At 40.8% G+C, this 23,778-nt stretch overlaps 1 protein-coding gene across 2 annotated transcripts in view; it reads right to left on the reverse strand.

Annotated features, from left to right (window-relative positions):
• Positions 1-23,778, reverse strand: part of adamts10 (ADAM metallopeptidase with thrombospondin type 1 motif, 10) — a 54,933-nt gene that overhangs the window by 26,659 nt on the left and 4,496 nt on the right. For both annotated transcript variants that reach the window (XM_040129012.1, XM_040129014.1), the window contains exons 2-10: positions 21,590-21,994; positions 13,160-13,299; positions 12,794-13,003; positions 8,261-8,429; positions 7,632-7,834; positions 6,405-6,488; positions 3,629-3,774; positions 1,946-1,989; positions 1,235-1,340 (exon numbers count right to left, since the gene is read on the reverse strand). In XM_040129012.1, coding sequence (XP_039984946.1) covers positions 1,235-1,340; positions 1,946-1,989; positions 3,629-3,774; positions 6,405-6,488; positions 7,632-7,834; positions 8,261-8,429; positions 12,794-13,003; positions 13,160-13,299; positions 21,590-21,695 — 1,208 coding nt within the window. In that variant the 5' untranslated portion in view covers positions 21,696-21,994. The remainder of the gene's footprint in view (positions 1-1,234; positions 1,341-1,945; positions 1,990-3,628; positions 3,775-6,404; positions 6,489-7,631; positions 7,835-8,260; positions 8,430-12,793; positions 13,004-13,159; positions 13,300-21,589; positions 21,995-23,778) is intronic.

A 23,778-nucleotide genomic window follows, 5' to 3' on the forward strand; every position in this document is an offset into this window, starting at 1 on the left:
TGTTATAGTAAAACACAGACTCCAAGTCACCCAGGGGATCCAGATATAAAAAACCCAAGCATCTCCAGGTTCTGTACCAACACCACATGTTACCAATTCCCCTGGCAAATAAATAGTGCGACTGAAAGAAAATATACAACTATTAACACATTCTCAACTGATGGAAATGACTCATAGTGCTGAACATTACATAAACTGTCTTTGGAGATGTGGAGATGTAATCTGAGGACATCTGAGGATGTAATCTCTCTGAGGAAGGGAGGGATCAACTCAGGCCAGACGACAATGAAAGATACATGAGACTCCTCAGGGATTCCCTCAGCGATATTTTTTGTTTCAGGCTCAGCTTAAAAAAAAAAAAAAGCCACTACTGATCTGGTTGGGATTCTGTGTTTTTCCGCACAGGGTCACGAACTTCCCCTCATTAGTCATAGTGGGTCATAACCTGAGGAGCATGAGCTCTACATGCAACATTGTGATGTTTAAACAGGTCCTTAAAGATTTATAAACTGTGACCCCTATTGTATAATGTTTAACTAGGCTAATACCCCTTTCAGACAGCAAATTACGTGTACGATGCAGGTCTACTGAACCTGCGTTCAACCTTCATTGGACCCATTCATATCTCTCTTTTCTTGGGAAGTTTCTATTAATATGCCCCCTTCAAATGACATTCAAACGTGATCAGAGGAATTGCATCCCTAACAGAGATGCCTGGTCACCGAAGGCTGGACAGCTTCCATCCTGCCCTCTCACTCTGGTTGGGAGGACAGTTGTGATAAACGCATTTAGCTGGCAACCTATTCAATATTTCTAAAGATAGTTCGCTCGGGGACCAAAGTGGTGGACCAGCCATCCGATCAACTGACTGAGGGTGAGGTCCTGTATGTAACTTTTCTGCCGTCTGAAACCTTTAAAGTCCATAAATTTTGCTTCTTGCACAAATCCTGTAACGAGGATGAATGTGTTCTTGAGCAGCCTACTTGCTCAAATATATAATAATATAATAAAAAGGCATATTGACAAGTATACTGTTTAACATTGGATATACTTTTATACTGATTACAAAAAAGAGAGAGAAAAATATAACTAGAGGCTTTTTTATGACATTTATAAGTCTGGAGATGGAGATAAAAATGACAAAATGGCAAGGTCATGCGTGTGTGTGTGTGTGTGTGTGTGTGTGTGTGTGTGTGTGTGTGTGTGTGTGTGTGTGTGTGTGTGTCTTACTCACGTGTGTCCTATCTCATGGGCGATTGTAAAAGCTGTGCCCAGGCCAATGTCCTCATTGATGCTGCAGCTCCTCTCTGGCTCACACATTCCTCCTACGGGAGCCAGACCTGTCACACACACAAACACACACTATATGAATATAAAACTCAACTATACTATAGAACACATCTTGAAATCTCGACTTCTGGGAAACTGAAAGAGAGAGACTGAAAAGAACTATATTCAGAAATATAATTAATTTTTGAAACATTTCTTGTTGTGAGTGAAGCACCAGTTCAGTATCTTCCCCTGTTGCGTTTTAGTTCAGTTTACACTGTTATTAATAAAGTACCAACACCAACAAACACAATGCACCTTCCTATAAATTACCCAAAGATGAACACTCAAGCCACACTTGATGTACATCACATATTTTTTATGTGAATGAAAACGTGTGTGCTAATTTGAGTTTTGGATCTTGAAAGTGAGGACACTTTGGCTGCTCCTCACTTCGGACTGGACCTTCAAATGACTGTTTAAAAGGTTAAGACTTGGTTTTAGGGGTTAATAGTGTTACAACAAGTTTTGGGTTCAGTTTTTTGGGTTGGGTTTAGACATTCAGTTGCAACGGTCAAAGTTAGGGTGAGGGGCATGGGAACGCATTATTTCAGTGGCGGTTTTCTAAGGTATACAAGCACGGAAGTGTGTGTGCGTGATTGTGTGTGCGCGTTACCTAGAGTTTCACAGGGCTTGTTTTTTTGGATGCAGATGTCATACCTGCCGACGGGAAGGGAAATAAGACAGGCTGTTTAAAACTAATACTTATATACTCACACATAAACAAAAGCAGCATCAATCAACAGATGAAAGCTGTTGCGTACGTTGCAATCCCACTTACATACCGTATTCTTACAGACACATACAGACATACTAGAAATGGACACAGTCATTCACAAATATACAGTTCACAGACACATTTGGGACAGACAGTGGACAGCAGTGATAGCAGACAGATATAGTTTTAAAAGAACAATAGCAGGAAATCTTGGACGGTCACTGTGGTGTCATCTGTCTGGACAGCTTCCATCCTCTGCTTGATAAATGCCATCGTAAAACCAAAATGTTCTCACAAAGCCACAGCCACAACTAAAAAAAAACACAGAAATGACATTTATCTGTTTTTAACGCCCCCTCTATTTGACCGTTGACCTCCTGCAGCATGAGCTTATAGCACATTCTGTTAGAAAGAATAGGAAAGTATTTGCAGCAGCTCTGCCCTGCCCCATCAGATGACTCTGACCAAAGCACGGTTGTGCTGTTTGCTGATGCACATTCCTCAGTCAATAGTATCAGTGTTTTATCCGTTTAATATGCGTCTACCACTGTTGTGTCTGTTTTTCTGCAACAGTATCAGTAACAGAGTAGAGTTAGAGGTACGAAGAGACAACTGAGGGAAAGCAGTGCTGTCAGATTCAAGGCAGCTTTGCTTTGATTTCTGCTGCCTTTCTCATCCTCTCAGGGTGTCGCCCCATTTTCTTTAGGCTGCTCTTTTTTCGAAAAGAATCTGTCGTTGTTTCACATTCCCTTCTCGGATTTCTCTTTTTTCTCCAGATGCTGAGCTGGGCAGAGCCACCCCAGCTATCATCACCCCAGACAGGACAAGATACAGCCCAACTCTCTTGGACTTGACATAATGAAAGCCTGTGAGGAGAGGGGCTGGGAATGTAAGAATTCAGCTCGGAGGAAACACTGTTTTAACCTTTAAATGAACAGGAAAACAGACCAAACATATTCTTACCCACAAAAATCACCTGGAGAGGTTGCAGCAGGAGGTTGAGTTGTATAAATGCTAGCATTTTATTTTACAAGTCTGCAATTTCCTAATTTTCAAGTTTCAAGGAAGGAACGGTATGTAATATGGCACTGTTACAGAGAAAATGGAGACAAAGTTCTGAGAAAGTTATTTGAGTTCATTTACTGTACCACTGGAAATTTAATTCTCCATATACATGTACATTGAATTGTATGCTGCGCTGTAGACAAAATCCACATTTTTCACAATCGGCTGCCCTGTTGTGGACGGACTTAAAACTTCTCTAAGTCAGGCTAGAAAATAATTGCAATGATTAAGTGGAAGTGTACTAATTGAACACTATGTACATTTCCCATATAATTAGCACCAAATTACTAAATCCTTTCCAGAAACCCTCCTATGAATTTGCAGTCTCATATCACTCCTTTCTAAGAAATTACAGGAAAATATACAATCTGTGAAATAAAGCGTTTCCATATACATCTTTAAAGCGAAAAAAAACGCAAACCAAACTGCTATTTTGTTTTGCCCTAACAAACAAAATCTTCATTCTAAAATACTTTTTGTTCATTTGAGATATGTGTTTCGGTTTGGCGTCCTGACCTTGTGATAAGCACAGCAGTGTCATGGTGAGCGATCCCATTGTCTGGTATGGCGTTCCCATAGCTGCTCCGGTGTTGGATGGTTTTCTGCCACTTACAGAAGCTGTCTAAAGACTTCCCTGCATGGTGGTTGATCTCTAGTGTCGGCTGGAAGAGAGACAAGAAAGGAAACATGGACTAAGGAAAGGAAAATAAAATTACAATTTTTTTATTTATCTTAAAACACTACAGAATGGAGATTACGACTACAGCATTTTCTTGTTTTTGCAAAGATACTTTAATAATATGAGGTTACTCCAATGTCAGCAAAGAGGAGATTTCAACAATCAGATGACAGGCCAACACGGCTATGATAACCCAGCCCCAGTCTTCCTGTATTGTAATGTTTCAGGCTTGTTTTCTGCCCCAGTGTGTTAGTCTTTCTGTCCTGTGAAAACCGTGCAACTCCAAAATGTCATCTTTTCCTAAGCTAAGACACTACATTTTTCCAGTGATCCAATGGATTTTAAAATGGTTTATTTAATGTAAAAAGTGAGGGAATTTTCTCATTGCTCCAATTTACATTCAAGAACATTTAATTCTTTAGTTCATGTAAAAAATAAAAATCACCAAATTTGAAGATATGTGGTTTTCAGTGGACAATGCATTCATTAGACTTTATATCACAGACTACATGATTGGACCAGATTCCTTAAATTTGGCTTCCAGGCTTAAAAAGCTTTTAAAAAACTTCCCCCCACTCTATCAAAGAAGCCAATATGGAGGTAGGATTAGCGTGAAGGTGCTTTCTAGTATTATGAGAGCGCAGAGAGGGGAAGGAGCGGAGGGAGTGCACTGCTGGCCACAGCTGGCGAGAACTCGTAACCCAGGAATGCATGTGGTGACATAACTAGTAATTGCCTCATCCCACAGTCCCTCATTTCTGGGCCCACTGCTAGCCTGGTTTTCCTTTCCAGGGGCAGCTTGCCGTTTTCAGACCTGGAAACCAACAACAGAACCACTAGACTCAGACTATTCTCAATCCTGTCCCGACCTCAACCTCAACGGTCCATGGAGTAAGAATAACAACACTAATACTGCACACCGCTAATGATCCCAACACTTACTTCTTTACTCTCAGATGACGAACACATCCGAGCGGTAAATTATGGAGCTAATTTTGAGGCAGTTGACAGTATGAATCATAAATGTTCCCTAACAAGACATCTATGTATCTAATGCCCCTTTAATTCAGTTTGATTCATCCGTCATATTACTAGAAGGTCAGCATTACGATGGAGCCAGCGACACCGCCTCGCCACATGCTGTTAATGGCAGGCTAATATGGTCATTTACGAGGTAGTCATGAGGCTCATTCATCTCCTGATGACTGAACCTCATGCATGCTGGTCATGCAGTCTTCGCTGGTCATGCACTTTTTTTGAGCTGAACTTCGGCCTTGTGGTCAAGTTTGGATTGCCACTCTGTGTCCTTTCTTACCTCAATTCAATCACTCATATCATACAAAAAAAGAAAACAACAAGACAAAGAGTTCACAGCCATGCTAGCTGCTCTGTGATGCTGTACTTTGACATAGCGTTGCATTGAGCTAAATGCGAACATCAGCATGCTAACATACTCACAACGACAAAGCTAACATGCTGATGTTGAACAGGTATAATGTTTTTATGTTCATCTCGTTAGCTTTGCTTGTTTGCATGCTAACATTTTCTAATTAGCACCAAACACAAAGTACAGCTGAGGCTGATGGAAATTAGTCATTAGTTTTGCAAGTATTACTAAGTCACAAACCAAAGTGTTGGACAAATCAAAATTTTAGCCTGATGGGTCACAGAGGAAAAGTCACCAAATTACCCTGAGGGGAACATGAATATGTCGACCGTCCATCCAATAGCTCTCGAAGCGTTTCACTCAAAACCAGAAAAGTAAACCTCACACCAAAGTATATATTAGCCACCAAACTCAACTATTTGTGCCAATCCACAGTATATGTTGACATATTTCACTGGATAAGTGAAAACTTTGACCTGCTGGTGGCGCTAGAAAAGTCAGACGATCGCCCAAGTCAGGGGGGATTCATAGTCTGGGGACCATGAATGTCTGTACAAACTTTTATGTCAAACCATCCAAGAGTTGTTGACAGACATTTAAGTCTGGACAAAAATGATGGACCCACTGACCGGGTGTGGCTAGAAAATATTGGTAAACAGACCAGACTTTCAGGAATCTAGTGAATATGGAGCCTGATGGTGTTCTCTTGTGCTTTATATGCAACACATTTGGTTTTGTGCATCTCCTCTGGCGAAGCAGATTTAAAACGCTGATGTGTTTTACATGTGTGTGTGTGTTTTACATCAGCGTCTAAATCTAAATTGGAGATTTTATACGCCCTGGAAGTACGTCATAGCAATGATCAGAGAGATCATTGTTCACCACAGTAACAAGCTGGACAGTCACAAAGCAGTTCTGTCTGACAGGTACAAAACTCCCCTCATTCCCTGACTTTTCCGCCTTTCCTCACCCATCACCCTCTTCCACGCCTCCCTACATCCTCTTGTGCCTTTCATTACAGCCGATATTCACAAGACGCGTTTACACATTCAGTCCACCGGGAGTGGTGGAGGAAAACACTCTTAAGCCAATAATTTGACACAAACAAGGAATGCATAGACGCCTCTCATAAAAGAGTTTTGTGCAGTCTGAACAGAAAGTAATGAGGACAAGGACACAGAGAGACATACAGAGAAGAAAGGTGAGGAGAGGAAATGGGTATTTACTTGGTCTTCCATGAGCAGGATGAGCCGTGTCACCACAATGTTGACTGCATTCCCCAGGCTAGAATCCTGGAACAGTTTGGCAACCTGACCTCCAGGGAAACAAGAAAAGACCAGTCTTAAAAACAGCTGATACACCAGCAGAGCAAATTACGCTAGAGCGGAGACAAGACTAGAAATAGACACAGGAGAAATCCATTGTAAATAAAAGGTCTATAAAGGCAAGAGAAGTTACAGAAAAGGAAAGCTCAGTCTTGAAAATGGGTGAAAAACTACCACTACTTGTGAAATTAAAAAAACAGCTATGCGATTCAGCGATTCAGCTATGAGCTTCGTGTTAAGGACGCAAACAGAAGTGGGCTAACTGACCATCCCTGGCTTGTGCCCCGACTGAGATCGATTTGAAGTTATGAGCAAACGCTCTATGAAGTACATTAGTATCAGAGTTTTAAGAGAGCTGTAAAGTCAGTGCATCACTACATCATCACAAGTGCCAGAGACGATTAAAGGGTTAAAGCACCGACATTCATAAAAAAGGCCGGAGCTAAAACCACTACTAGCACTCAAGCTGCACTTTGACACTTGTCATTATCGGTGTCTGGTGTAATTTGGCCCACTTTGCTTCACACCACTAAAGAGATGCTGTTGGTTTCTGTGATTTTGTAACACTCTGAATGCAACATGCTTTGTGACAATAGCAGCTGACCAACCCTTCATTAAGTACATTCCTGACGTGTGTGTAGGTTTAAACTGTGCGTGACGTGATCCCCAGTGATAGAAATAGTGCAGATGATGACATACAACCTAAGCCTGTCTGACTAAAGTATGTCGCTTCCACAAGGAGAAATCAAAAATCATCTAAACATTGGTTTTTCTTTCTTACTCTGAACATTATTCACGCAAATCAATGAGCCTTAACCTGATTTATTTCAATTTAATTTGGGTTTTTTGACGCTTAAATGTATAAACAAGTTTATATCTGACCGATCCTTAGCAGTAGAGACACACTGAAACTTATTTCTTTCACTTTGGACATTTCTGTTCTTTCCAAATGAGTCTTTAATCTTTTTTTTTTTCTCAGTTGACTCCACAAAAACACTACATGTTCCCATGTACTCTGTTTTTGTGTGCTTAATAATTTTGCCTTGCTTGAGAAATTTAACCCTTATATTCATCAAGGATGATTCCAATGACGCTGTGCACATACATCTTTTGTGTTGTGAAACTTACAATATTCATGACAGCCAGGATGTACTGCTCGATGTCCCTGCGACCATGGTAACCCACCATCATCTTGTCGGCTACCACCAGCGTCTCCACGTAGCGCTCCCGGCTAACCGAGCGCTTTAGAGGTAGCTGGCCGCGGCCGACGTGATGGGGAGGGGTCTTCAGCGTCCGTTGCCACCATGACGCACCCTTCATTGGCTTTTCATCTGGAGGGAGATCACACACATGTCTTGAACACGTGTAGAAAGAAGAAACCCACAGTAGCACAGCAGCAGTTCAGCCGAATCGCTCACTGTACATTTTGCATTTGCCATAAATTGCCATGAGACTGATGATCATCTGAAACACTTTATCAAGGAACCAGAATGATGCCTGACCATACTTTCCATGACTATAAAGTTTTTTTTTAACTTGTATTTATTAAAAGATATTTTTCCGAACATACTTTTGCTTTTTCAGCAACGCCCTGTAACACAGACTTGGTCACACCCAATCACAACTGGGAACTCAGACACAACCGCAATCCTCTGCTGCTGGCGGCTATGCAAATCAGCCTAGGGAAGTTTACTACTCCAGTCTGGACCTGGACATTACTGCCACTACTAAAAAGATTAGAATATCTCCCCACTCACCAATGACTCCACAGGATAGGCCTTTGTACTGATGGCGAAGCGATGACCGCTTGTAAACCACATGGGGGCGCCCCTCTGCTCTCTCCCCCCTGTCCGTCCTGGTCTGGTTATCTGGTGAGAGAAGGGGTTCAATCAGGTACTCCTCTCCCCCTGCAACAATCACCCCCTGCTGCAGAGAGACAGATTTGTAGAGTAGAAAAGAATAGAACAGAATAGAATAACAGGGACAATTTCCATCATGATACAAATAACACACACTTTACAGTGCAAAAACAGTCCAAATCTTAACGATTTTATCTCAGTGACGTCTACTGTCAAATGTGCATTATAAAACAAGGTCACAAAATTAATTCAGCCATCAATACAGATCAATCCATCAATGAAAGGACTAAAGCCTGTTTTCGATCACCTATAGTCTCAATATTGACAAAGAGGACCGTGCAACAAATCAGCAGGGTAAGTTACGGTAAGGCAGAGGTGAATTAGAGGTCCTCTGAGGGATACTGGTGCTAATGGGTCAGAAAACTGAAAGCTGCAGAGGAGGAGACTTTGTAATAACCTCTGAGCTTCCAATGCAGCAGATCCTGACGGCAGTATTTAGTCTTAGTTACAGTCGTTGCCCTGCATTTATGATGACTCCCTATATGTTTTTTTAGAGGCAGCACTTGTCATTAGTGATCAGGGAGCATCACATTTGAAAAAAGGCGGATTACATGTGAGGTGTCTGCCCTGCAGTGAGACTCTTGACTTGGAAAAAAGCATTTTCTTCTGCAGGAAAATAGGCATCCAATTGAAACTGCAGAAGCACCAATCAAACTTTAAATCTTTCAATCTCCCTGTAAAGATTCCGATTGCCAGTTTCAAGTACTGAATTTCAAAAATGTCTGCTACACTACCCGGAATTTATTTTTATGTACAGTAACACGAGGCAAGGAATTCCTGTGGCACTTAAAACTGTGAATGAAAGACTGTAACCGATACTGGAAACACTAAATTTTATAAGGACACTGACATTGATCATGTAATGATGTGTGTTATAACTAATGATAACTAATAACTGTAATAATAACCTTACACAGGGGTCCAGGGGAAAACTGATAGTTTGAAATGACATTAATATAATCTTTATCTGTATTTTTTCTTAGAAGTTGCAACACAATTTTTTATCAAATTACCAGCAGTTTATGATGTTTATACAACAACGTAATGACAATAAACGTTAGTTGCAGCCCTAATTTGCTGACAGTTATTACAATATTAGTGTTTACAAAGCCCTTAGTGAAAGTTGATCAATTCAACTCTCTGGCATAGACATGAACATGAAGGTACAATTATTTGTATAATTATGTTCATGTCTAAGGTCCATGTTCATCTCGGACTATCCAACAACTGTTCGGTGAAGAGATGACACTCGTTCTATAATTAGAGATCCTTTTAGATTAGAGATACTAGCCTAACATGATCAACATATTGCTCTGTGTTTAGAAAACACACACACACACCACGTGAGAGCATTAAAGAGTGAATGAGAGCAAGAAAAACGAGAGAGTGAGATAGAGAGTGATACATTAACACTTCCTTTGATTCTGCTCAGATGTGTTGGCCTTGGTCAGAGCGAGTGTCTCCCCTTGACTCACTGCGGCAGCTTTCAAGGTGCCTTTAATCCTATAATAAAGTTAGTGATGCTCCTCTGGACACACAGCCCGCTCACTGGTGAATGTGCTCATGCTGCTTTGACCAACAGTAATTACGTGTGCTGCTTATTAACGCTTTTTGAGCACATCTAATCCTCAGCTGTGTATACAACTGTTATTGTGGGGCCTGCTGTTTGGAGTGAGAGGATGCACGGTGCTGTGAATGCAGGAAAATGATGCATCAACAAAATGACGCATGACAATTCAGAATATCCAGTCAAGTGATTCAGGCAGTGAACAAACTTTGAAGCATCAACAAACAGATTCCAGTCCTCTGTTGTGTGCTGAGACGACTTCATGAAAATGGGAAGTAAGTGAGATTGAGTCGATGCTGTACTTAGGGCTAAACAAGTCCACTTTGGAAAGCTGTTGAAATTACGAGAAGGTTAAAACCAGATCCCCAGTTCATATTTTGGCTAAAAGCACTGCCTCTTGTAACCTGCATTGCTGACCACAGCTTCAGTTATTAATCGCCTACATTTCCCAGACTGCCTTTGAACACCCTCAAGAGAACACGCCAGAACAGATGCCTTTGTCTGAGAATGTGCACCATTATCCCAATTTGTATGATTCATCGCGTCTAACCCCTCTCTATGACAGCAGCCTTAGGGCTGGGTTATGATAGAAAAGAAGTAGTTCGTACGATGTGTCGTCTGACCACATTGCACAGCAAAAGTGTTTATAGTCATTTGAAATGGTCACACTCGAAGCTGGGATGAAAAGCTAGTGATGGAGAGGGGCGAAGCGCGAAAATGATTTATGATGGCACATGATTTCAAACAGTCTGTCCTGGAAAGAGTTCACAGTGTTGCACTTGACTGTACACACAAAAAGCAAACACGAGAGTTGTGATAAGAACTGATAAGCACTGGGATTGCCTTATGTTCCCCCGTGATCTCCATGACAAAAGAATACATGTGCTCACAGTACTAGAGTCCTGTTCATACCTGGTATTAACATGCATCTTGATCTGATGATCTGATCACAAGTGGACAGCACTAAGTACGTTAGTTCACACCAATGCGTCTCCACATGAGTCTCGACTGACCACTTGGGATCCGATTTCACCTCCCCACTCTATATGCGAATAAACTTGTATATCAGTTTCTTTTGCAAAGACCAAATGCATTGTTGTCTTTAACCTGCGGGAGGCAGCAGTGCACTTCCTGCGCTTGGTCTGCCAGAAATAAAAAAAGAAGAAGAAATCATAACAATAGAGACTGGGTCTATTCTTTGGCATGCTCCGGGCAAACCAAAGTGTCCAAGATGTTTGATGCACTCGTCATATATCTATGGACTTTTCAAAATTCAGCTTACGCAATTTGTTCGACTTCTATTTGTTTGCAAATAAGTACGTCAATCTGCAGGATGTCAGTTGAGTAGGTGGTCCTTCAACGTGGCCCACACATCCGCCTACATACTGCCAAAAGAATGGAGCCATGTGTAGCCCAGACCACCTCTGAATGTTGTCTGAGCGATCAGATCTCAATGTGTCCTCAATGCATCTTGGGTGCATTCACACCTGTACAGCTGTCCACTTGTGATGGGATCACCCAAGACGCATGTTAATACCAGGTATGAAAAGGGCCGAGTAGTTTGTGATCAAGAATGCTGACAGAAGTTTATGAAAAAAAATCAGTTTTAGTTAATTAATTTGAAAATTTATGCAGCACGGCAAACAAAATCTAATCAGGTCATCTACTCCATTTGGGGTACCTTTGGTGTAAGTGTGAAGTTTCTACTATATTTTGTTCTTGAGTTATCATGTTCACCACCATGGTGGTGGGATGTGAAAAGAGTGCTTCAAGGAGAAGTTCAAACCATGCTTACTTTCTTGCCTCCACACACCTGGCCAATCATTGTACGTAGTGGGCACGAATGTTGGATTGTCAGTTTTGGTAAAGTTACAGGAAGGTTTGCCGGGGGAGGGTATTTCAGACATTGTTCAACCATCTGAGCAAGCACTTCTTATGGAGTATACTGGCCCCTTTGGAATGTGGTCAGTCAGGACAGATATAAACACTTCTTCCTTCAGACAGTGTCAGGCAACATGTTATATGATCATGTTCATTTCAAGTATTCTGATGCAGCTTTAATGTCATATCAGAATTATCGCAATTACCAAGTTGTAATTACTACTGGGAAACCCTCATATATCTGAAATGCCCGAAAACAAAAGCAAACATGGATATGTGTTGTCAGCCTAGGTAGTTAGGTACGTCAGTTGTTCTAGGTGATTAAACCCAAATCATAGTATTGTATCTATTATATCATGCACAGTATTTTTAACCCTCAGACGAGCAACTTTGCAGTTATACATCCATCTTGAGCTGTCCGATGAAGTAAATGCTCACACGTCCTAAACATGGGAATCTTTCCCACCTCTACTTCTATGCATCCCACATGACTTGAATGTGAGATGAACTCTTAAGAGAGCAATGGTAATAGTATATTTAGTGCAGCATTTCTTGTAGCTGAGGTGCATTGTGGTCTATTGAGGCTACTGTTGGTAGAGAAAATTAGCACCCCTTTATCTTCCACAATAGATATAGTATATCCCTAAATGACTGTTAAAAGCTGGTGCAACTTGGCTCTTTTAGGCTGAATCCTTCCTTTCAGATAAGGTTTAGCAGTACCTGAAGCTTCATTCTAGATCATTTCACTTTCTGAGGACCACACTGGTTCGTTTGGACAAAGATTAAGGACTCAAGGTTTGTTAAAAATTCATGATTTGATGTTGGAATGAAGTGTATCTGATCCCTTATTTGCTGAGCCAGCGCTACTGCTGCCCTGACTCAGTGTATTAGCTGTGGATTAGACTGGGAGGTTTCAGTCTTACCAGGCCATTACAATTGCTCAGGGCCACTTTACTGGAGTGCGGCTGGTCTTGGAGGTGTCCTATGTAGTGGCAGTGGGGAGAGTAAGGGTGACTCCAGGCTAATCGACCCCTCTTCCAGTACTCCACCCTGAACTGCCGGGACAGCAGGCCTCCCTGCAGCGTCAGGTTCAACAGGAAGTTGTTACGTGACGTGGACAGCTGGTAGAAGAGCTTAGAGACAGAGAAACGGAGTTCAGTTTATAAATGCTCTTGATTCAGAATGTTAAGTACTTTAGAGAGTAATTTAAAGCTGTGTATAAATTTAAGACGAACAGAAAGAAAAGAAGAATGAAAAATAAAGGTCAACAATTTCAAAAAGCATAATACAGAGTCAGGCAGCCTGTCTTCAGTGCTGCGCCGTCTTCTGCGGTGGTGTTGAGGTGTTTCTGCGTCCAGCGTCTCGCCATTAGGTCCTACACGTACAGGGATGGCGATCTCATACTGTCCTAGACTGGACAGGAAGGCAGCTAGAGAGTGAGAGAGAAATAAAGAAGGCATAAAACCAATCACAGTTTAAATTATTAAAGCCAAATTCAGCTTAATCTAATTGATACTAATTAAAAACAGATGAGGATTTGGGAGTTGATTATAGTGAATAAAGATATGGGGTTATTTATTGAGCGAGTAACCCAGCTGGCAAAGAGAAACTTTCTGACTTTTGGCCAATTCCTGACAAGGTCCTCCACACCAAAGTACCCTCTCCTTCATGAGGCCAAAGGGATGTTGCCATGGTTACCCTGAAACTGTATACTTCCTGCCTGTCCCAGTCTGTGCCAGGGCCTGTTGGAGATTTATCGTCCAAACACACACAGCTCCAAACAGCGAACTAACGGGGAAAGGTCACCGACAAATGAGCCCAGTTTTTTTTTTTATTCAAACGTTGGGCCTCGGTGGAGAAGCAGCCCATTCCCATACAAAGTAAATACCCAGAGATCAGAGTTCCCTGGTACAGACTTGGAGAGCTCTGTACCAGGAAAAAACCCTCTGTAGGCAGCAGATAGGTCTGGCTTGAATAAACAGCAAGCACAATTACAAATGCTGCCTTCACATGGAACTCGAGAGGTCTTACTGTATTTTTGACATGGGAAGTTTAGTACAAAATATGAAACCACTTGCTCTGCGTTCAAGTGGTTTCAGGCATGAGAGCAAAAATGAACAGTGCCAATGGTAATCGTGCCGAAGTTTTTTGAAAGTTAATTTCATATTTAATTTTCTTCCCTAACTATATAGGTGCACAGCTATGCAGTGAGCTCAACACACTTCCAGTAAGGGTTGAAGAAGGTGGGATGGCCTGTGTAGTTTTTACTGGAAGCAAAACAGTTTTTCCAAACTGTGAAAACAGTATTGGACAAATGCATCCAATTCAATGATAGTGGTTACAAACTGGAAAATGATGCAATACATTTAACAAGATTTGGACTAAAGGTACTGTTACTTACTGTTACAGTTACAGAATGTGGAAAGCAACTTTTTTTACCTCTTTTGTCTGTCAGACACTAACTCTCCGGTCATTTCAGAGCCTGCCATCTCCACCCCGTTCAGCTTTGTTTTCCCAAGTTTCCTCATTACCGGGCCTCCACACCCAACTGCGCACCTGTCCCCAATTCCCTCATGAACTGCCCTTTTGCCATACTTATCTGCCAGCTGTCTAATGTGCTATCCCTGTAGCATCCATTGTTTTTGTTTGTGTGTGTATTTGTCTTGTCTGTCTTGTTTTTTGACTCGTGCCTGTCTGCTTATCCTCTTTGGGACTTGGTTGCCTGGTCTGACTGTCGACCTGTTGTACCCCTTTTCTGATCAACAACTTATTATGCTTATATTTATTATACTTATATTTTACCTAACCTGTTCTGTCTGTGAGTGGTGTGTTTGAGTCCCCATCTTTTTTCACTGAGCCATTACAATTACACTGAATTGGTCGCAAAAAAATGTGAATTCACAAATTCACTCTCAAATATCAACAGAGGTATTGACCTAAGAAATCCTGTATCAGTCAGGACTATGAGTAAATATATACTTATAGTCCGCATATAATCAACAGTAGCCCTAAAGTACATTAGAGGTGCCGGGGCATGGGTGCGCTGAAATTTGAACTTTGTGGGCATAACCAATCTATATCAAAATTGTGAACTGTAGCGGTCATATAAGTCAAGAAATGGCCAATGGCTAGTTTATGTGGACTAAAATGGATACCTGAAGGCACCAAAACCCCATCAGCTCTATTCCTCAAAAGCATCACCTTACTAAGAGCTCTGAGCTTTTTCCCACAACATATACATCTTGCTCTCACAAACCACAGCAAGTAATTGGGCAGGTGGTATTCCCATTACCTCTGAAGGACAGGAAAAGCTCCTGGAGAGAAAAGGAAGGCAGGGTATTTATAAACTAGACGTAGAAGAAATTAATCAGACCTCACACAGAATAAACTGCTAGACTAATGAAAAACAGCAAAAGAAATTAGTCTGCAGTTTGAACTGATGGTTTGAATTGAAGTGTTTTTAGAAAGAAGCCTCCTCTTACAGGATTTCCAACAAGTTCCTCTATCCCCAACAGAAAATCTGTCAGCTCCATTCCACGGGAGAAAAAAGGCACATGTAGTCCTTAATATAGACTTTTTAAAATCTAAAAAACAGCAAAAATAGTGACTCAACTACTAGAAGTTGATGAAATCATTATCATGTCACTGTTTCTTCGATAGTTTATGTTTCCCACAGTAACAGACCAGATGTTAGAGCATCAGCGTTCAGAGCAGCAATGTTATGTTGTTGTTGGCAGAATGAAACCGTCATATGTAAACTGGCATGTTAATCACATTTGGACATTTGGATGTGTTCAGTGTCCTGGAAGACAAGACAGTTACATGCATGGTTAAGTAGAGTTATAATAGACTCGCTTGTTATTTTCGTATATAAAATATCATCTCATTGCTTTAGAGCAAACATATATCAATCCCTTTGCAGCCATTTAGTTTAATGACTTTTAATAAGGCGAATGAGGAATGTTTTTACAACTGCTTTCTATTTCTCCCATTTGTGTCTGAGAGAATTCCTGTTACTGTACATGTAAATAAATTATTCTCTCACCCTGCTTAGGGCCACTTGATAAACTTGGTCGGTATTTGGCTTTATAGAAAAAAAAACAAATCACAACAAATAACAACACATATTATGGTTTGCGTCACATCCTGAACACAGTTGGTGCACATATCTGATATTTTACCTCTTAACTGGTAGCAACTTGAACCCATAGCAACCTTTCAGTAGCCAACAGTGCAAAATAAACTGTGTTCATTCAGCATTTCTAACTGTTGAGTAGACATCAAAGCATTAAGCAAAAAGAGTGGAGAGAATGGAAACACATTCCCTCAATTTAACAGGAGACACTCCCTGGCTAAAAGAGTGACATACAGTAGCGTCTGTGCTGATAAATATACACATCCACCCATGAACAGGGCATCACCGTGGTCCTGTTATCAGCAAATGAAAATAGTGGAAGGAAATACTCTGGATGGAAAAGTGTCCCTCCCACCATCCCAGGCACACCTTCATGGCACCTCGGGCCAAGCGCTACTGCTCTGCTTCTTTTGAAACAACTACAACAGGAGGAAGATTCTACAATTATTCAGTGTAAACTACGAGAGTGAAAAATAATCCCATTACAGGCCAGAACACTTACTGTAGTACCTCAGAGGAAAGGAAGTTTTAAAAAGACAGTGGGTATCACAAACGGCTGCTTAACTCGCTCTCATTTTGCTCATCTCTTCTGTGTCTGTCTTTCAATGCTACTCATATCTACAGTCAAGGTATCACAGACTCTATGGCCAAAAGTATGTGGACACCACTGTCAAAATACCTTTGAGAAATAATGGTCTGAGGCTGTTTTTCATGTTTTGGGCTTGGCACTTTGGTTACAATTAAACCTGCGATAACTGATTTTTTTGGCTATTGGGGTCAGTGGAAACAAGTTGTCAACAACAAACAGTTGCTCATTTACACATCTTGCAGTTATGGAGCGACAATATGATTGATTCAGAGTCATTTTTCTGGCCACCTAGTGAATGTAATTCAAATATTCGCTCTCTTTTAGTTCTGTTTTTGGTCTCTACCAACTCCTGAGGGAAATATCTAGCTCCGCTAGGTTCACCAGCTAGTCGCTAACCGTGTCTGTCAGCTGTTTGATGTTTTAGAGGTTTTTCACTGAAAACAGCTGCTTTCTGCAGCCGAAAACGGTGCTATTAGAGTGGTTAGAGTGAACCAATACAAGTCAAGTTATGGACCAGAGAGCTAAACAATGAGCTGAAACTCACTTTAAAGCTCTGTAAGGCAGATTCAGGTGATAATTTGCTGTAGTTTCATCGCTATGAGTGACCACTTTGAGATTGTCACATCGATTTCACACTCATCACAAAGTCATTTGATTTTTTTATAATAAAAATATCCATTATAATCACTTGAAATTAGTCTCTGCTATTCTTGCACCTTCCAAGACTGTGAAACACATGAAAAGGCGACTTAGAAGTACTTTGTGGTCTTATAAACGCAGTCTAACGAAAAGGAAAAGCTGGGCTCTGACCAAACTAAAGTTGCTTGTACTGGTAGCCGAAAGACACAAGCAGCTATGAAGATGGGGACCATGCTACGCGAAATCCAAATGACGGATATCTTAGTGCTACAGCATACACTGATATTTTAGACGATAGTGTACTTCCAACTTTGTTGCAAAAGTTTGGGTTAAGCCCTTTTCTGTTTAAAAATATGCAAAATGCCAGGTCCATAAATAATTAGTCTTCCCAGTTTGGTGTGGAAGAACTTGACCAGCCTGCACAGAGCCCTTATTTCACCCCCATCCAACACCTTCTGGATGAACCGGAACAGTGAACCAGGTCTCATCACACACCATCAATGCTGGACGTCACTAATGCTCTTGTGGCTGAACGGGAGCAAATCTCTGCATCCAGGGTCCAAAATGTTGTTAATCTCTTCCCCAGAAGAGTGGCAGATTAATACCCGTGGTTTCCAATGAGACATTCAACAATCAGCTATGATATGGGGGTAAAGTTTGAATGTCTGCATACTTTTAGCCATGTTGTGTACATGGATATAGGACCGCTGAAGGAGCTATAGTAGTTGACCAATGGCTAGGTCTCAAAGCAGTTTCATCCATACTGAGGGATGGTCTAAGCCTCCTTTTAGTCCATCCACCCATCTGACCCTCATTATAGGGACAAAGAAATACTAAAATACTCTGTCTCTCATTCGGTTTGCCTCGCTTTTTCATCACAACTGATGATAAGTGACTGTATAATGACCATAAATCTACAGTATAGTATATAATACATTATGTGTACTTAAGTAGAAATTACCTAATGGCATGACCATGATTGCTCATTTAATTTGTGAGTTCTGTCAAAGCAGGACAAGCAGGAGACTCTTTTTAAACAAACACACAGACACTAACAAAGTGAACCAGAGAGAGACATTTATGTTTCCAGCAATTTTTCCATTATTTCATTTGCTGTTGTAAGACTTTTAATCAAAAAGGACTCAAAGGGATTATCATTGGTGTTAAGATATCAGCCAAGGCCTGGACAAGAGTCAAGTCCAGAGGGGAGAGAGAGAGAAAAATAAAATATTTTACTGTGAATATTTTTATTTTTTTCTGAAAATTGTATTATTTTTAAAATCAGAATAAAAATATAAATTGGACGTGTAACTCTGCAATACTTTTTAGTGTTTTTTGTTTCTGTCTTTAATGCTACACCTTCAGTTATAGTAACACATGGCAAAATCGAATTTTTGTGGATGTTACGAACCATAAATATACACAGTGATGAAGCAGTAGGTGGAAGAAAACGAGAAAAAAAACACAGCTCTGTGATGAATAAGATACAGAAAATCAGATTTTTCACCTTTAGTGGCACACATCTACCTTTTGCTGTGTGAAAACAAGGAAGAATCTATTCCAGTGTCATGACTTCCTGTTAAAGCTGTATTAATAGATTTTTTTGGGCCACTTGGAGATAACAGAACATGCCTAAAATACAACATTTACGTATTATCACCTTATGCAGATGCTGAACTTAGTCCAATATTCTCTCTCCTTTAAGCTCTGTTTTGGTCTCCTCCAACCCCTGAAGGAATTATCTGGCTCTTTAACTGCTTCATTATGTTCATCATCTAGTTACTGACTGTGACTACCTGTTGTTTGGTGCTTGACAGGGAGCGTACAATGTGGTTTTAGAGCTTTTTTACTGAAAAAAGCTGCTGCTGCTGGAAACAAAGTTGATGAGAGCAGAGTTGCGGGCCGTGAATTCAAAAAGAAGAACTAAAAAACGCTAAAACGCTCTGAAAAGCTGAGAGGAACTGCAGTGTTTGGATGATAATTCTCTGTGGGGTCATCACTAAGAGCAACTCGTTTAACATTACACGTAGTTATTCGATACATTTTTAAATGAAAAATATTGATTCGTTCAGCTATAAAAGGCGAAATGTCTGTACAAACTGTCCTTAGGTTTGTGAGGGATTGATCCATGTCAGTGTTTGAGTGGTGAGTTATTTAAAGGAAGCAGTGTGGCAGACAAGAGACAGATGGTGGTGAGGGGTCAGAGGTTAAGTTTAGGAAATACACAATAACAGCCTTTTTCTGGGTGACGTGACACGGACATTCAGGGAATTTATGTCTTTGCCTTCAGGAGATTTCAGTCGCTTCAGCTTCAGTGTGTATGTGATAGAGGTAGAGAGACTGTGTGGTGAGAGGTGAGGGGGCCAGGCACGTGGCTGTGCCACAGCAACATGATTTGTGGAAGCAGAGTTCAAGTTCAGCAGCTCAGACCTACAGGCCCAGAGTGTGCCTTTAGCTGGTCAGACAGCCGCTTCAGATCCTGAAACATTTTCTACGGCTCATTTCACCCAACTTTTTCTCATCTAAGCACTGTGCATGTGAATTACAAATAAAAACAATTATAGTAACTATGGAACACATGGTGATCCTTAAAATAAAATCAAACTATAATCACATATTCACATTAAATACAAATTAAAAAGGGTATTTATTCTGAATTTCTAAACATCAGTAGCACTGAGAAGGTTTTTTTTTCCCTTACCAAAATGAAGAACAGATTTCACTCTGGGCACTTCGACCATAAAATACATTAAAGTACTCTTGCTCGAAAAGACTGAAAATAATTACAGCAAGCCACAGTATGAAGTCAGGATCACAGACAATAAACCAATTATGTTTTCCCACTATTTATAAAGACCTCAAAGAATAAGGTTAATAGTGTGTTTAATTCAAAAGGTCTCTGAAGCTCTTTTCACACATCACAAAGTGATGCCACATTAAACTTGAAGTTTTAATTGGTTTGAAAAGTTCATCCTGTGTTATGCAGCCTGGCTTTAGACCTGCTCCAGACTAAGGTGGGAAACCATCTGCTCTGATTTTGTGGGATATGGTGGACACTTTTCTATAATAACAGTAGGATTATTATACTGTAACTATAGAATTTTAATAGGATAAACCTAAATCTTAGTAGATATGGTATTGTTTACATCTATCCCTCTTAGCCATAAATTCAGTTTATTCAAGTTGTTGCATGTTGCATAAGGAAACCAAAAAGAAACTAAAAAGAAATCAAAATTACACAACTGCTCTGACACCTTGTCATGCTTCCTATGCAGTATAAACACAACAGGGACAGCTCTGTATAGTAATAGGCATAATAATTAACTTCTTACAGGTAGGGCTGGGTATCACACCTCAAAACTGTAAAGCTGAAAGCTGACACTGAATATCTAATCCAAATTGTAATCTTGTTTTACCTGTTCTTTAATGAGATAGTTCCTGATTGAAATCTGTATGGTCTATTCTATTGTAAGGATCTAGGGTTGGGCAATACGACAGTAGTCACCGTCTGATGATATGAATTGATCTAACATCTGAGATTTTGCCATACCGTTTATACCATGGTACCCATCCCTGGGTAATTGTGCATTGTAGGCAATGTTCCAAATCAATGAACATGATTCCTATATGGCTATAACTAGATTTTTAGATGATTTTTGTATCACTATGATGAAGTATGTTCATTTGTATTTGTATTTAACTTGGTTGGTTAGCCAAAAATAGACATAAAAGAGACGTGTCTCTCGCGGTGGTTGTTTACCATATCCCAATATCTACTGATATCGTAATATTAAATGACATATACCATAACAGAGGATTTTATCCATACTGTCCCATCCAAAATGAGTCAAATACAGGTTGAACAAAGGTTTATTATGCCTTGTCAAACACAGGTTTTCTTGGTCAAACTCTATCTGATAGATCTGATCTACCCACCAGAGTAATGTTCTGGTTTAGAAGCAGCAGTTAATGGGGGTTTTCCACTAGCCCAGGTTGGTCTGCTTTAGTTGCGCCATGCCAAGCCGCGCCATGATGACATGCGCTTCCACTACAGCCACAAATATATCATATCATATCTGCACCGTACCATGCTGCAGGGCTGCCTGTGGCCAACCTGTGCCAGTCTCCTCCTCTGTCCTCAGTGGCTAAACTGTGCTGGAGACTAGAGAGAAATCTTGTTTGTAAAGTCTCTCTGTGTTTTTGTTGCTCCTACCTGAATCTCTGTGGTTTGAAGTTTAGTTTAACTCCTGACTTCCTGTTTGTTCTTTCAGAAATCAGTCTTATTTTACTGTTTATTGACCCTCCCAACTACTACCATCACCATCACATTGAAAAACCATTATCGCCTCCTCTCACCTTGTGATTGAGCAAACTCATCTCTGTGACCTCCTGCGACCTCGGTGGCAACCATGACGACAATGATGACAGTGCAGACCAGACCAGTCCTCCGTAGCATTTCCATGGTTACTACAGTAGTTGCTATAGTAACTGTATTCAGTGCAGTGGTTTCCGGGCCTCTGTCCCAACATGTCTCCTGCCCTCTCGGATGCCCCGTCGCCTAGCAGTGGGACAGCTCAGCGCTCTGTTGGGCCATGGCTGCAGGAAGAGCTGAGAGTTCAGACAGACATGGCAGCCTCTTCAGTGTGTCAGTCAGTTAGTGGTGATGGATCCTGGAGACGTCCTCATAGAAGTAGGAAACAGCCTGGTGGATCTCCCAAGGGGCTCAGCAGCAATGTTAGGTCTAGACTCCTCTCTGTTGCCCTGTAGGAGAGAAACTGTTCAGTGACTACAAGAGGAAGGCCGGGAAAGGGAGTGAAAGGGAGGGGAGAGACAGATTTAGGCTCAAAGAGGAGGGAGGAATACGGGAAACACAGACAGAGAGGGAGCATGAGATCTCATTGACCCATGCAGTTCCCAGTCTAACAAGACAAATCTACCCAGTTCATATTCAGCATCCAGTGAAGGACTGCTCAGTCGTTCATTGTTCCCTCAGCTAATCAATCTTGGCTTTGGCGAAGGGCAAACACCCTGTCTTTCATACCGATGACCAGAGACAACAGCAGGTCCCAACCTGGGGCCCCTGAGGCCCCACTCTTTAAGCTGCCTGCCCACCGGAAAGAGTTCAAACACAAAGGAAGCCATTGATCTTGTAAAAAGCTGTGCTTAATGCCCAAACAGGGATTGAAGTGAGTATTATGTCAGAGGCTCTGGGGGTAAAATGAGCCAATTTGAGAGGAGCAGCAGGTTGCCATCACTGCTATGCTGGCTTACTGTGGTGGTTGGTTGTATGGCTGAGTGACTTGCTGGCTGGCTGCCTGACTGTACAGCTTACTAATTGGCTGGCGTCCTGGCTAGCAGACGGATGCTATGAGTGTCTATATGAAGCTTGTTTACATCTGAAACAAAGGGTAGAGTAGTGTAATAATTATAGCCCAACTAAGGCTGAGTTTATGAGGAAAATACTGATGTTAATTTCGGGAAAAATATTTTTTATTTCATGGGAAAAATATCTTGACCAATAGTAATTTTTTAAAAACATAGAGTTAGGGTTATAACATAGATAAACAATCCTGATACTGATCTCTGAGATTTTATATAATGGTGACACTATTTTTAAATTACCTCATATCTAGTCTGACATTTCTGTACTGCAAGTTCTTGTTACAATTCATGCAACATACAGTATCTGCAATAAGCTAATATTGGCTGATATAGCGCCCTGGCCAATACATTGATCTAGCTCTAGTAATGTTAATAATAACTTAAATAAACAGCACCTTTCAAAAATAAAGTTGCAAGGTGCTTTACAGTAAAACCAGGTATTAAATGGTACGTAAAATCCCCCCTCAAAAAATACAGGTCAAATGAAATAAAATGATAATTAAAAACAATAAACACACATCACCATCAGTTAACATAAACCTATGAGAAACCTATGAGAGGCCTACCACTGGCTCTCAAGCAGCCATCAGGCTCTGTATCAGCGGTGGCTGACCATGCAAGGCTTCAAAAATGATAAATTAAATCTCATAATTAATCTCATAAATTTAAAAGGATTGGTGTAATGCAGTCACTTTGTGAGGATGTGTTAAAAGCCTGCAAAGTGGCATTTATGAATAAACTGTAGTCTTTGACGTTTTGCCTGCTGAAACCAGAATAAATTGCATTGCAATAATCAAGTCTGGAGGAGATAAAAGCATGGATGACTTTTTCTAGATCTGCAAATGAAAAGAATGACTGAATACTGGTTAAATGCCTCAGCTGAAATAAAACAGGACTGCACCACTTTAGTCACTTGAGCATCAAAAGACAGCTCGGAGTCAAAAATTACACCTGCACTACAGGGTTTTTATTAAATAAAACAGCCATACTAGAGGAGAGAATGTTAATAATGCAAGCGCTGGGTCAGGAAGGGTAACTACTCTCAGTTGCCAGTTTATTAGGTACACCTAGCTAAAACTAACGCAGTCTAACAACAGTCCTACAATTAATCTTCCCAACAGTCCTACAATAAATCCTCCCTCCACACCTCCCGTTGAATCCAC

Source organism: Xiphias gladius, chromosome 6 (assembly GCF_016859285.1).
Source record: "Xiphias gladius isolate SHS-SW01 ecotype Sanya breed wild chromosome 6, ASM1685928v1, whole genome shotgun sequence".
In the NCBI taxonomy this organism is placed as follows: Eukaryota; Metazoa; Chordata; class Actinopteri; order Istiophoriformes; family Xiphiidae; genus Xiphias; species Xiphias gladius.